This window comes from Astatotilapia calliptera, chromosome 3, assembly GCF_964374335.1.
Source record: "Astatotilapia calliptera chromosome 3, fAstCal68.1, whole genome shotgun sequence".
NCBI classification, from domain to species: Eukaryota; Metazoa; Chordata; class Actinopteri; order Cichliformes; family Cichlidae; genus Astatotilapia; species Astatotilapia calliptera.
The window spans coordinates 58934381-58950192 of record NC_137424.1 but is presented as its reverse complement, the minus strand read 5'-3'; the positions used below and the strand labels follow the sequence as shown (position 1 = coordinate 58950192).

Here is a 15812-nt window from a genome sequence, read left to right as displayed (position 1 = left end):
CCTGCTAAAGATCACACATCCTATCACTACACAATCGATTATGCACCTCTAAGCATATATGGTTAAATATTTCTAAGCATAAATGACAATCAACAATACAAAACCTAACACAAAACTGTATGATAAACCTAACCACACCTCAGAGGACAGCTCAGTCACCTCACACTGTGCTCTTCTCATTGTGTGGATGCCTCAAAGGGCATCCACACTATTGAGTTCCTGTTTCTCTTTAAACTTTATTGTGTGGATGCCTTAGGCATCCACACTATTGAGTTCCTGTTTCTCTTTATTCTTTATTATTCTAGTTGCTTCCGTACTATGCTGTCCTCACTAAAGTTTGTTGCAGGCAACGTAATTTCAGCTATACAGCTAGCTTAACAATCTTTATTCCCAGCACTTCATCCTCCAAGAAACAGGCCGCTTATTGTGTTTGGCAGGATTTAATGATGAAAATAAATTCTCTCTCTCTCTTTTTTGTAAAACTGTACAAAGAAAAGGAATACAAAATACACAATGAAGACATGTTCCATTACACTGGGAGAATAACATTGTTCTAGCGAAAAACACACGACCACAGATAAAGCATCTGCTGACAAAATACAAGCATCTACCTGCCTCCATATGATTTAACTCAAAACAGCGTCAAAACTTACTAATACACATTAAATGTATAGGAACTTACGGATGAAGCCGATATTGTGGACTTTAACACCAGGATTGCAGAGATTGCCATCAGATTACAAATGCTGTCACTGCAGCAGCTAAAGAGCACACAACTTCCTGTATATCACTTCCTCTACAAAAAAGACATTCTGCTTAGTTACCACTAGGTGGTAGTAACACTTCTTAAACAACTATAATATGTCCGTTCCATGACACGTACGTTTTTTGGACCGCTACTCCTGATTGTAGCAATGGGAATTGCATTTACCTGTGTGTTCCACCCGGGGTCTTGAGAGTGTAACACCGGAAGGTGAGAACCGGAGACTCATGACTGTTTATTAAGAGTTTAATAAAAGTTTACCTCGGAGGAGGGAAAGTTCAACCGAGCATCTTGTGAAGTTTATAGAGAGAACAAGATGAAACATGGTGGCAGCGGGGTCTAGAGTGATCCACACCGCGCTTTGAAGACAACAGATTGAGCGGACGGTATCGACGCGTCCAGCTAGGCTAGTTAGCCTCGGAGGTGCTAACGGCTCAGGACAGCAAGTGAGACGCTGACGAGAAGAGCGCAGCGGCGTCTACGATGGATGGATTGAAGCCACCCGCACAGTGGAGTATGGATTCAGTGAACCTGTCTAAAGCGTGGAAAACATGGAAAGAAGAGTTTACACTCTACACGGAACTAGCTCTGCCGGATGCTGAGGAAAAGGCGAGAGTGAAGCTGTTTTACTATCTGATCGGGGAACGGGGCAGGGAGCTCTGTGGAACGCTGATCGGAGCTGAGGCAAGAGTAACAGTAAGTGAGCTGATGAGAAAAATCGATGAACACTGTAATCCCAAAGTTAATGAGACTGTCGAGAGATACAGATTTTTTGCACGCAATCAGGCTCCTGGAGAAAATATTGATAAATATGTTACGGACCTGAGAATGCTGGCGAGCACCTGCAACTTTGGACAATTAAAAGACTCACTGATCAGAGACAGGATCGTCTGTGGCACGAACAGCTCCGGTTGGAGGGAAAGGTTGCTCAGAGAAGAGAACCTCACATTAGACAGATGTCTAGATATTTGTAGAGCAATGGAGATTTCAAGAGAATACAACAAAACAATAGCGGGACAGGCTATAGAGGAACTGCATGCAGTAAAACAAAAAGAGAGAAAAAGACTGGATAAAGAAATACCATGCAGATTTTGTGGAAGAGCACATGAAAGACTCAAATCAAAATGCCCAGCATATGGAAAAAAATGCAAAAAATGTGGCAAAGAAAATCATTTTGCTATAGCATGCAGGAGTAAAAGCAGACAGAGTGAAAATGGAAAAAAGATCCACACAGTGACGGAGCAGGACTCGGATTCCTGTGAGGACATAATGACTGTCACAGCTATGACACAGACTGCAGTAGAAGTGAACCAGATCAAAGAATCAGACATGAAAAAACGAGAACAGCTGTTTGCAGGCATGATGATTGGCAACAGCCTGGTCAAGTTTCAAGTTGACTGTGGTGCAACCTGCAACGTTATTCCCATCAACTTGTTGAACCCGAACATCAAAATGGAGCACACAGACAAGGTTCTTGTGATGTACAATAAGTCAAGGCTGTGTCCATTAGGAAAGTGTAAGGTCAAGCTGACAAACCCAAGAAACAACAAAAAGTACAGAGTCGAGTTCCAAGTGGTAGAGGAGGATTGTAAAACACCTCTACTTGGGAGAACAGCTAGTGAAGCGATGAAGCTAATACAAGTTAATTATGATAACATCTGTGCTTTGAACAGCTCAGTGACAACAGCTCCATCAGAGAAAAATGCATGGTTGTTGGAAGAGATAAAGACTGAGTTTCAGGATGTGTTTACAGGAGATGGATGTTTGCAAGGTGAATATGAGCTGGAAATCGACACAACAGTGCAGCCCGTCAAACTGCCAAAACGCAGAGTCCCAGTGTCGATGATGAAACCACTGAAAGAGGAACTGATGAGCCTTGCAGACAGACAAATAATAGCACCAGTGGAAGGTAGTACTGATTGGATCAGTGGGATGGTGACAGTGCAGAAGCCAAATGGCAAACCCAGGATATGTATTGACCCAAGACCGCTTAACAAAGCTTTGAAGCGTAGTCACTTCCCGTTACCGACAATAGATGACATATTGCCAGATGTGTCAAAAGCGAAAGTTTTCACAGTTTGTGATGTGAAACATGGCTTTTGGCATGTGAAGCTTACAGAAGAGTCAAGCCATCTCACGACATTCGCAACACCATTTGGTCGCTTTCGTTGGCTGAGAATGCCGATGGGGATCAGCCCAGCGCCAGAGGTCTTTCAGCGCAAACTGATGCAAGCATTAGAGAACCTGCCAGGCACATACATCATTGCTGATGACATCCTGATCACTGGAAAAGGAGAGACGACTGAGTTGGCAGAAATGGATCATGACAGAAACCTGAGACTTTTCCTGGAACGCTGCAGAGAGAGAAACATCAAATTAAATGTGGAAGACAGGAAGTACCATACATCGGACATCTACTCACAGCAGAGGGGCTGAGCGCTGACCCAGAGAAGGTACGGGCCATCACAGAAATGCCAGCACCAACTGACATAAAAGGGGTGCAGAGACTAGTTGGAATGGTCAACTATTTATCAAAGTTTTACAAGCATCTGTCAGACGACTGTGAGCCTCTCAGACAACTGACGCACAGAGATAGCCTATGGGAGTGGACAGACGTGCAGGAAGATGCATTTAAAAGACTGAAAGAAAAACTAACACAAGTCCCAGTTTTGAAATATTACAACCCTGAAGAAGAGCTGACGCTGCAGTGTGATGCCAGCGAGACAGGACTGGGAGCAGCTCTGACTCAACATGGAAAACCAGTGGCATTTGCAAGTCGTGCATTGACGCTCACTGAACGAGGTTATCAAATCAAATCAAATCAAATCAAAATTTATTTATATAGCACATATTAAAAACAACAGTGTTGACCATAGTGCTTCACAGTCAATAAAAACATGAGACAGTTAAAACAAACAATAGAAGAGGACAACAAACAATAGGTAACAACGCAACAAGCTAAAACAGCCAACTAGACAGAATCAAAAGCCAAAGTAAAAAAATAAGTTTTAAGACGTAATTTAAAAGACTGGATAGACTCGGCAGTGCGAATATGAACGGGGAGGTTATTCCAGAGTCTGGGTGCCACGGATGCAAAGGCCCGGTCGCCTCTCGACTTCATTCGAGTCCTAGGTTGTGCTAGGAGCCTATGGTTGGATGATCTAAGTGCCCTGTTGGGATTGTATGAATGGAGTAAATCAGAAAGATAACTGGGCGCTAAATTATTCAAAATATTAAAAGTGAACAAAAGAATTTTAAAATCTATACGATATTTAACAGGGAGCCAATGTAATTTGGCTAAAATTGGAGTTATGTGTTCATGAATTCTCGTACCTGTTAAAAGACGCGCAGCTGCATTTTGAATTAACTGGAGCCGGCAAAGAGAGGAGTGTTGGAGGCCCGAGTAGAGGGAGTTACAGTAGTCCAATCTGGATGTAATAAATGCGTGGATAAGCTTTTCAAGATCTTTTAAAGGAAGGAACGGCTTTGCTTTGGAAATCTGACGCAACTGGTAAAAGCTGTTTTTTACCACAGTGGACACCTGTTTCTCGAGTTTAAAAGAGCCATCCAGGAACACTCCGAGGTTTCTTACAGTGGACGAAAGATGGCTAGCGAGAGGGCCTAGGGCGTCAGCTAACTGGTCTAGCGGAGTGTGACTACCAAAGACTATGATTTCGGTCTTATTCTCGTTCAATGTAAGAAAATTATGTGATAACCAAATTTTTACTTCATGCAAACAGTTGAACAGAGGTTGCAAAGAAGCAGTCACATCGGATTTCAAAGGTAAATAAATCTGGATATCATCGGCATAACAGTGAAAGGAGATGTTATGTTTTCTAAAAATTAATCCCAACGGCAACATGTACAAAGAGAAAAGAGCAGGACCGAGCACGGACCCTTGAGGCACACCACAATAAATAGGGGCAGAAGCCGAGGAGTGTTGCCCCATAGCAACAGAGAACGACCTCTCTGAGAGATAGGATTTAAACCAAGATAAAACCGTACCTTTGAGACCAACAACATGTTCCAATCTTGATAGAAGAATGTTGTGATTAACCGTGTCAAAAGCAGCAGACAAGTCAAGTAAAACTAAGACCACAGAATATCCAGAATCTACAGTTAAAAGAAGATCATTAAAAACTCTAAGTAAGGCTGTCTCTGTGCTGTGGCGAGGTTTAAAACCAGACTGAAACTTTTCATTAATACCATTTGCATCTAAAAAGGCCTGAAGTTGTTTTAGAACTACCTTTTCCAATATTTTGGAAATAAAAGGGAGTTTAGAGATCGGCCTGTAGTTAGTGAGAGCATTAGGGTCAAGATTTTTCTTTTTCATAATAGGTTGCACAACAGCATGCTTAAAGACAGACGGTACACAACCTGATGACAATGATGCATTCAGCAGAGATAAGATACAAGGACCAATAACATGTAAAGCTTCCTTAAAGAAACGAGAAGGAAGAATATCATGCGGGGAACCAGAGATTTTGAGATGATCAATTATATCTTTTAAAGCAGAATAAGACACTGGCTCAAACTGTTGAAAGACAGTCAAGCATTCAGAAGCTGGAACTGGGTCTAAAACTGATGATGGGTGAGATGGATGAGAAGCCCTTAGAGCTGAGATTTTATCAGAGAAATACTTTAAGAATTTATCACAAAGAGCAGGGGAGGCATCCCTATAAGTGGTAGTGCAAGGGTTTATCACAGAATTAAAAGTATTAAAAAGTGCTCGGGGGTTGTGGCTATTAGTCATAATAATGCTAGACAAAAAGGCAGATTTGGCAGCTTTAACAGACTTTTGATACTTAGATAGACAATTTTGGAGGATGTCCAGAGAGACGTGGAGTTTGTCTTTCCTCCATTTTCTTTCAGCACGACGACATTCACGCCTAAGGGCGCGAGTAGTATCATTTAGCCAGGGTTGTGAGGATTTGGCACGTTTAATTCTCAGAGGTGCCACAGAATTAAGGATGTCAGCGCATGTAGTATAAAAGAGGTTAGCAAGCTCATCCGCTGATAAAACCCCATTACAGTTAGCATCAGAGAGGGGAGAGTCAAGGAAAGCATCAATGAAGTGGGCGATTGACTGGGAGTTAATCGTGCGCGATTGCCGCACAGGGCCATCACTGTTCAAATCCACATCGCTCGCTACAGTATTAAACAAAACCGGAAAGTGATCTGAAATCCCAAAGTCCTCTATGTCCGTGATGCAAATATCCAGACCATAAGATAGTACCAAATCAAGTATATGACCTTTAGTGTGAGTTGGTTCACTTACCCACTGGGTGAAATTGAGGGTGCTAATAAGAGCGAGGAAATCCTTAGCTAGCGAACTGTCCTCACAGCAAACATGAATGTTGAAGTCACCAACAATTAATATACGGTCATAACGTGGCACTAGGCTCCCCAGTAGATCAGCAAATTCTGGAAGAAAATCCTTAATAAGTTTCGGGGGACGATACACCACAGCGCAGAGGATGGAGGGGACGCAGTTCACTTCCAATAACTGCACCTCGAAACTGCGGTACAGAACAGGTGGCAGCTGCCGACATCGAAGTTTGTTTTTAAAAACTGAAGCTAGCCCTCCACCTCTTCCAGTGGTCCGGGGTGAGCTAATAAAAGCATAGTCAGGTGGGAGCAGCTCCGAGAAGGGAAAAAGTTCGCCGGGGCGAAGCCAAGTTTCCGTCAGGAATAAGAAATCCAGTCCCGACGATAGAATAAGGTCATTTAAAATAAAAGTCTTATTCGTCAGTGACCTTGTATTTAATAAGGCCATACGGAGAGTGGTCACACTGTTACTGGTAGGAGAACGCCGCAGCAGGCGAAGGTTGCCGAGATTCGCGCCTCCTCTGGAGGACCGCACCCAGCACCGACCGGGTGGAAGATCAGCTGGGAGGTCCAGGTAACCATAAGGTCCGACAGGGCGAATCCAGCGATGACAGAACAGTCTGAAGTTAGCATGGTCTCGGAGGGCAGAAATACATGACAAAATGTTTGTAGAATAGCGATCATTTATTGCAACATAGGACTTTAAAATGGCCTTGATACGAACACGGATGCCGCCACGTTTACCCCTTCTCCGTGAACATTTCCTTTGAGAGAAGGTAGATGGTAAGTGGCGGAGGTAATCAGGAAAGTCCTTCGAAAGCGGAGGAGGATCGTCAGATCTCCATTTAAAATCTTGTGTCTGGTAGTCCAAAGGCCGGAGATTCAAAAGAGTTTGGCGATCATAGACAAGTAACGTGGAGACATCAGGGCAGCACATAGAGAGAAGGACAATAAACAACAAACAAAAATGGAGGCGACGGCTTGCCGTGAACACTGGCGCCATCTTGTTATGCACAAATTGAAAAGGAATGCTTAGCTATTGTGTTTGGGATGGAGAAATTCCACCAATATACATATGGTCGTCTTGTGAGAGTGCAATCAGACCACAAGCCACTCGAGAACATTATTAAAAAGCCACTGTTACATGCACCTAAGAGACTGCAAAGGATGCTATTAAGGCTGCAAAAATATGATATAACCATAACATATGTTCCAGGCCGTGACATGCTACTTGCTGATACGCTGAGTAGGGCCTACCTGCAGGATAGCATCAAAAGCCAGACAGAGTTGGAGACAGAATGTGTCAACATGGTGGACTATGTACCTGTTTCAACAGAAAGCATGGACAGAATACGGGCAAGGACGAGAACCGACCACACACTACAAACGCTGATAAAAGCAATACAAAAGGGGTGGCCGGCCTGTAAGAAAGATGTACCTGTTGAAATAACCCAGTTCCAATCTTTGCAGGATGAACTGAGCACACGGGATGGATTGGTCTTCAAGGGAGAGAGAGTGGTGATTCCAGAAGCACTACAGGCAGATATAACCCAGCGAATTCACTCAACACACATCGGCACAGAAGGGTGCCTCAGGAGAGCTAGAGACTGCGTCTACTGGCACGGTATGAACGACCACATCAAAAAGTACATCGCTACATGTGACATATGTCGGTCTGTGGATGCAAAACAACAGAAAGAGACACTAAAACCACATGAGCCGACCACTAGACCATGGACCAAAGTGGGGACAGATTTATTCAACTTTGAGGGTAGGGACTACCTAATAACTGTTGATTATTACTCCAACTTTTGGGAGATAGATTATCTACCTGATACCAAGTCGAGTACTGTGATTAGGAAACTAAAGGCTCATTTCGCACGTCAGGGAATCCCAAATATTGTTTTTTCTGACAACGGGCCCCAGTACAGCTCAACAGAGTTTGCCAACTTCAGCCGGAAATGGGAATTTCGACACCATACCTCATCACCTGGCTATCCGCAGAGCAACAGCAAAGCTGAGTCTGCCGTTAAAACTGCCAAACGACTCATGAAAAAGGCGAAATTGGCTGGACAGGATCCATATTTGGCCTTATTGGACCACAGAAACACCCCAACACAAGGTTTAACTACCAGCCCTGCACAGAGACTGTTAAGCAGGAGGACGAGGACACTTCTCCCAATAGGAGACAGATTGTTGCAACCCACAGTGACTGACAACAAGTTAGCACTGATGAAAAACAGAGAGAGACAAACAAAGTACTACAACAAGACAGCGAAGGACATGGACACATTAAACCCAGGGGACTTGGTGCGAGTCCAACCTTTTGAACCACACAACTTATGGACCAAGGCTAGAGTGTGTAACACTCTGGGAAACAGATCCTATGATGTGGAGTTGGACAACGGCAGAGTCCTCAGAAGGAATCGTCGCCATCTGAGGCGAGCTACGGAGGTCAAAAAAGACATGTCAGCACATCTCCAGCCTGAGGGGCAGAACATTACTGTGCCGACAAAGAGCAAAGAGAACACACAAAACAGCACTACCAGGTCAGGACGGGTAGTACAACAACCTGGATATTTGAAGGACTATGTATGCAATTAAGGGGTAATCTGTGAGTTATACGCTGTAATTTGTTTACTTGTCAGAGGAAAGACAAAAGAAAAAAAAAATCTGTGACGACATTTGAGTTATATGTTGTGATTTGTTTACTGGTTAGAGAACAGAGCAGAACATCTGTGATAATATTTTGAGTTATGGCTTTGTGATCTGTTTACTTGTTTGGAAGAAAAAAAAATAAAAATAAGGAAATGAGAAACAAAACGGGAAAAATGAATAAAAGTAATACTAAAGGAAAATAGAAAGAAAGCTAAAAAAGTAAGTGGAAGAAAGAATTTTTATTTTTGAAGAAAATTGTGTCTAACAAAGAAATGTCATGTCTAAGTTTTGTTCCAGTTGCAAATTGAGTTCTCAACTTATGAATAGTTCATTGTCTTTGTAAAAGAAAAGGGATGTAGCAATGGGAATTGCATTTACCTGTGTGTTCCACCCGGGGTCTTGAGAGTGTAACACCGGAAGGTGAGAACCGGAGACTCATGACTGTTTATTAAGAGTTTAATAAAAGTTTACCTCGGAGGAGGGAAAGTTCAACCGAGCATCTTGTGAAGTTTATAGAGAGAACAAGATGAAACACTGATGATTGGGCTATTCCTGTGTGATTCAGCTTTTTCAGATCTTCTACCGTTTTAATCTTATCCCTCTTTGAGTTTTCAGTTGCAAAATTGTGATTTTTCAGAAAATACATGCGTTGCTATGGTTGCTATGCAATTAACTCACAGTGCACACTCGTCCGTTCTGAATTTTCTCTTCATGTCTGAACAACTTCTTGCTACTCGCTCAATTTCCACTCAACTTCCACAAATTATACATCAAAACGTAGGTATTTTTGCTGGCTTTAAGACAGTGTCACTATAATTATTGTGAGAGTTACGGTTTTTTCACAATTTGCCTCGAAGTGACACAAGGTCTAAAAACTCCCCATTCAAAGTCTATGGGGAGGTTGTGAAACTCAGAGCTGAAATACTGAAACTGAAGGCATTTTCAAATTGTCATATCTCCTTAACGAAGCAAAGTTAAGACATGAGGCTTGTCCCCGTATATCTTCAGACACTCCTGATGCTCACAATTCAAGAATTATCTTCTCACCTATTACCGTTCTGAGATGAATTAGACTTGTTTGAGGGGTGGAAATCTGTCCTCTCATTTTTCAAACTCCGAAAATGAAGCCGTTTCTTCTCTCGTCATATCTCCGCGACGGAGATACAAAGAGCTATGTAAATCGCAGTCAAAGTACACCAAAGTCCGCTGATTCACCCAGTGCAAGAATTATGCTTCTATCCCACCTAGTTTTTGAGTTACACGACGTTTTGTAACTCCAAAAAACGGCGTTTTTCGCCTCTCACCACGATCTAATTCTGACTGCTGATCACCCTTTTTTTCAAGGCGCCAGCCCCCTTTCCAGGTGGCGTGATTGGTAATGAAACGGATCTTCAGACCAAAGGTCGTGGGTTCAATCCCACCTTGTTCAACATTTTTTTTTCACTACAAATTTATACACTATCACAGAACTGTAATTTATATTGCTAATTTACTACAATTCTGCAAAGTTTTATGATTTTAGCAGCTTTTCTGATGTGGACCTTAGATTCTTGTTAACAGTCCATGGCAGAAATACATACAAGTACACAGCCTGATGAAGCAGACAGAAGCAGTACCTCTGATTGGTTCAGCATTTTCACCTCTTATCAGCACAAATCTCAGCCTCTTCGGCTGTTTTCATTAGAATTTTAAGCTTTTCCACCTTTTTTCAGTTACGTGAGAACCAGTTTGGCTCAATGAGTAGCTGAAAAATATCAGCCTCTTCTGCTGTTTTAGCAGGATTTCAGAGTTCAGCTTTTTCACTTGTTTTAAGCACAAATTTCAGTTTCTTTACCTCATTTCACAACAAAGTTCTTCCTCTTCACCTCTTTTCTGCTAATTTGAGCTTCTGCTCCACAGTGCACATTTTCCCTCTCATCATATCTTTGCTTGTGACCAGAACTCATTTGGCTCAGAGGGTAGGGAAGCTGCCGTTAGACCCGGTGGCAGAGATTCAAATCCTACCTGTGACATGTTCCCTGCTTGCATGCGCTCTGCTTTCTTGACACTCTCCAGTGTGTCATTACACATACAGCCATCTTCAGCAAGCACTTCTGCTTCTACACCTCTTTTCAGCACATCTTTTTGCTTCTTTACCTCTTTTCAGCAGAAATTCTTCTGATTCACCTCTTTTCTGCCAAGTGTTTGGCCTTTTCACCTCTTATCAGCACAATTCTCAGCCTCTTCTGCTCATTTCAGCACAATTGTCAATCTCTAAACCTCCTCTTTGTGAGAATGAGTTTGGCTCAGTGAGCTAAATACCTGCCCATCGATCAGAAGGGGCAGGTTCGAATCCTGCTCAGGGCAACATTTTTTTTTTTTTCAACTTTTTCAGCTTTTTTCAGCAGACATCTTCAGCATTAAGGCATCCACACAGCATTTTCGCAGGAAATGCAAATTTTTCTAGTTACTTTTATATTTCTCATCTTACGTGGGCACTTTAAATACATGTTTTTAAGTGCTAATTTTACATATTAATTTACACAGCAATGACCTATTTGTATTTGTCTAAGTGTTCTACAAGTTTTAATTGATCAAGAGTAGATCAAGTTAAATTTGTAATATTTAAAGACCTTTGTTATTGTTTTCACTTTTTTCAAACAAGATTTTTAGATATTTAATTTTTAAAAACATTAAAAATAAAACAAACCACTTTTCTTATTTATGCAAGCTAATTCATAAAATTTGTTTATGTTTCTTTTTTCTTGTGGAACCTCTGATATCAATTTTATGATCCAGCTAACATTTGTCTGAGAATTTTGGTTAGTTAGTAGATATATATATTTTCAGCTTATTTTAAAACTAGTGTTTCATTTGCATTAAATTTGTGTCTCTGTTCAAAGAACATGACTCCATCAATATTCATTTTATTTTGTTAGTATACGTTAACTTGACAGAACAAAATTAACAATACAAACAACAGTAATGAGCCAAGAGAAAATAACACAGGAATATTACATACAGTTTTACAGATTTCCCAATTACAAGAGTAACATGAAGTTTAATGACACAGTAGTCCTGTTGTGTTACTGTTGACTTCTATATCATGAATAGGCATGATTAGAGGAAAAAAATAATAATTCCAATTGTTTCCAATTGTATAAAACTATGTCCATGAACAAGAATAAGCTACATTTATGAAGTTTTATTAAAGGTAAAATTTCCAACAAGCTGTTTCCTGAACATCTTTGAAATCTAAATCAAATCTTTGATTTAGACCTTCATCTTTGATTTAGACCTTCATCTTTGATTTAGACCTTCAGTTTGTTCAAACACAAAATCAGTAAAGATGGGAAAATATTCTTGAAATGACTAAAAATCATGAGCAGTGAGAGATTCTTTAGCTAGACAGACACAGTGAGTAGCGTCAAATCAAACAGTCAAGCATTAACTAGAAAACAATTAATAAGATGTAAAAATAGAGTCATAAAGTGTGACTGGCAGATGATCTATGTGAAGATGAAACCATAAAAATGAAACAGGAAGTGAAAGACATATTTATACTAATTGCCTCTTCTGTCTTTTACAGTTTAATGAATTCTGCAGTGGTTCCTTCAAATAATAAAAGTCCAGCATAGAGCGGCTGAGTGAATGTGGCCTGTACTCTCAGGAGGAGAGTCATGGTTTCAGAGACATCATAGAAAGACAAAATACCTGCCCTGTGATCCAGGTACACTCCTACTCTGAAGGATTCAGGACCATAAAGAAGAGTTTGAACTTTATTGTGCCAAAATTCATAACCATCATCTGTGTCATAGCGTACTGCCCAAGATTTACCATTATATCCAAATGATGTCCTTGATCTGTTGACATCCTTGTATGAGACTGCTATATCAATGTTTCCCCCTCTCCAATCTACCTCCCAGTAACAACGTCCAGTCAGACTCTCTCTGCTCAGAACCTGAAACCATTTAGTGAATCTGTCTGGATGATCAGAATAAGACTGATTTTCTTCAATTGCTTTTGCTTTTCTATTACCATCCCATAATACCACATTTCTGTGCGCTGTGTTTGGATCCAGTGTGATGTCACGTGAATATCTTAAGAATCCAGCTCTGTTTGTTGGCTCTGGTTGTGTTGATGACAGTAAAACATCCGCTTCAGTGACTCTTAGTGATATGCTTGCCCATTTGTCTCTCATAATGTCCTGTACTCGGTCTCTGGTCTCTGACACAGCTGCTGTCACATCCTCAAAGTAGCTCAGAGGACGAATATTGATGCTGGATGAGTGTGTAGACTCACTGAGTGCTGACAGTGAGGGGTAGTTGTGTAGAAACTGGTTGTGATCCTCTGTGTGTGAGAGCTGCTCCAGCTCGCCGTCTTTCCTCTTCAGCTCAGCGATCTCCTGCTCCAGCTTCTCCTGAAGCTCTTTGACTCGACTCACTTCAGTTTCCTGCTGGGATCTGACCTGCTGCTTCACATCAGAGCTTCTTTTCTGGAGGAGACGGATCAGCTCAGTGAACATCTTCTCACTGTCCTCCACTGCTTTATCAGCAGAGCCATTGATGGCCTCCACCTCCTGTTGAAGCAGCTTCACATCTTTCTCTCGCTCCTGGATTCTCTGCTGGATGTTTAGTCGTCTCACCTCGAGCTCCTTCTGCTTCTCAGTCCTTTCTGCTGCAGCTGGGACTGTTTCATGGCCTTTATGTTCATCCACTGTGCAGAGATAACAGATACTCTGCTGATCAGTACGACAGAAAATCTTCATCACCTCATCATGACGAGAGCAGATGTTGTCCTGGAGCTTCTTGGAGGGGGCCACCAGCTTGTGTTTCTTTAATGGAGCTACATCATAGTGAGGTTGGAGGTGTTTCTCACAGTAAGAGACCAGACAGACTAAACAGGACTTGATGGCTTTCAGCTTCCTCCCAGTGCAGACATCACAGGCCACATCTTCAGGTCCAGCATAGCAGTGATCAGCTGGAGCAGCTTGGAGTCCACTCTTCTTCAGCTGCTCCACTAAAGCTGCTAACACGATGTTTTTCTCCAGGACAGGCCTCGGTGTGAAAGTCTTCCTGCACTGAGGGCAGCTGTGGATTCCCTTCCTGTCCTCTTCATCCCAGAAATGTTTAATACAGTTCATGCAGTAGCTGTGTCCACAGGGAATAGTAACCGGATCCTTCAGTAGATCCAAACAGATCGAACAAGAAATTGTTTCTTGGTCCAGCTGAACTCCTTTCTGCGCCATTTCTCCTCTCAGTGTCAGTGACTGTGTGAGTTTCTCTTCCGTATAACTGAAACTAGTCTGAGCACTGATCTCAACAACAAGTGAATGGAGCCTGTCAGCTCTTACACGTCACCACATGTTGGTTACACCCATCTTCAAACTGTAGATCTAAAGGGGAGGGAACAAGGAAATACATTTAGTGTGGAGCTGCTGTGTTTTAGGGGAAGAGGGGAGGAGTTATCAGCCTTTCACTTATTCCAGGAATAAGAATGATTGGAAGTGGACCGTGAGTTTAACCTGAAAAACAAATGACAGCTCAGTTTGAAGATGGTAAAAATATTAATTGACGCCAGTTTTGAAAATGATCACCTGTAATATAAAATACAGTTGACCAAATATTCTTGAACATCATTTTTATCTTTGATATGCCCAAAATGCACAAAAACAAAGTTTCTTCCCGTAGCTAACAGAACAAAAACTGGTGATACATCAGTGTTGAAAAGTTACTTCAAGTCTCCAAGCTGTGAGTCTAACAGCCTCGATTCTCAGGTACATTTAAAGTTATAACGGTATTTGTTTTTTGAGAGACGACTACTGTTTTAGAGACAGGGAAGAGGACATAAGAAAAAAGGGAAGATTCAAAGTCAGATTCAGACAAATATACTCACAGGCAGATATGTATATGTATGTATGTGTGTGTGTACCCATATGGAAAAGAAATAGTAAAAACATATATGATTTACTCATGAAAGTGGCCACTTTCATTATATGTGTTTTCACTCTTGTATGCTTTTCATACAAGTTTCATGCAAGACAGATAAAAGCTTTATAAGATTTATATATATCTTTTCCATATGGTTTTATATATATATATATATATATGTATATGTATATATATATATATATATATATATATATATATATATATATATATATATATATATATATATGGGATGCACCCATATTCGTATCGATATTGAAGCGTTCGATACAGTGCTTTCGGTTCGGTACGCATATGTATCGAACAATACAAAATTTTTAATTTATTTTATCAACTTTCCTTCTGACGATGCTGTCTGTGTTGAGCGCTCAGTGGATCTGCACTTGACAGTGCAGCCTATGCGGAGTAGTCGAACGCAGATTCACTGAGCACAGGGCAAGCTAGCGAGACAGAAGTCAAGCTCTCCTTGCAACATGGCAAATTGAACCTCCCCCACCCTCATTCAGATCTGGCGTTTGGAACTATTTTGGTTTTCATGTGACGTATGACCCTGAAGGTAAGCGCGTCATGGGCTAAAGTAAAACAGTATGTTGGATGTGCCACGCAATGCTCAATTACATGGGTGGGAGCTAGTGTGTTAGCGCAGTTAGCTCGTTAACGTGTTGGCCGTCCAGCCCCATGCACGGGGTGATCCGCGGTAGCTCGTTAACGGAGATTTGCCGTGTTGTGGCGTTAACGTCATTTCAACGAGATTTACGCTGACAGCACTAGTGGGAACATAACGAATATGACTGCACATTTACGCTGACATCATCCTAGTGCAAAGACAAGTGCAAGCCGACAAAAACAACAAGCATGCATGCTACAAACTTTACCCGAGTCATTTAGACAGCCGTTAGCACAGGATTCTCCTTATTGGGACCTGATATGTTTAATATGCTGCTGAGAATATAGCTCAGACGAAGCGTATAGTGTAGCCTTTATTTTGGAAAGAGACATTTCTCTGTAATAAACTCTCTTTTCCAAAGATGAGTGATTCCTCAATCAGATACAGGGCTCGCAAAATTTTTCCAGTCGGGCTACCAAAATCTCTCTCTGCCCTGCCCGTCGGGCTATTGTAGGAAGGAAAAATATAT

General features: G+C 41.6%; 1 protein-coding gene across 1 annotated transcript; it reads right to left on the bottom strand.

Moving 5' to 3' along the window:
- Nucleotides 1-11639: 11639 nt before the first annotated feature.
- LOC145425563 (tripartite motif-containing protein 16-like) lies at nt 11640-14356 on the bottom strand. Its single transcript, XM_080298684.1, has one exon. The coding sequence runs from the start codon at nt 13974-13976 to the stop codon at nt 12312-12314; it is 1665 nt and encodes a 554-aa protein (XP_080154810.1). The 5' UTR covers nt 13977-14356; the 3' UTR covers nt 11640-12311.
- Nucleotides 14357-15812: the final 1456 nt, after the last annotated feature.

What these genes read in the sequence shown, in the direction of transcription:
- LOC145425563 (XM_080298684.1), bottom strand. Translation starts at nt 13,976, where the DNA reads ATGGCGCAGAAAGGAGTTCAGCTGGACCAAGAAACAATTTCTTGTTCG.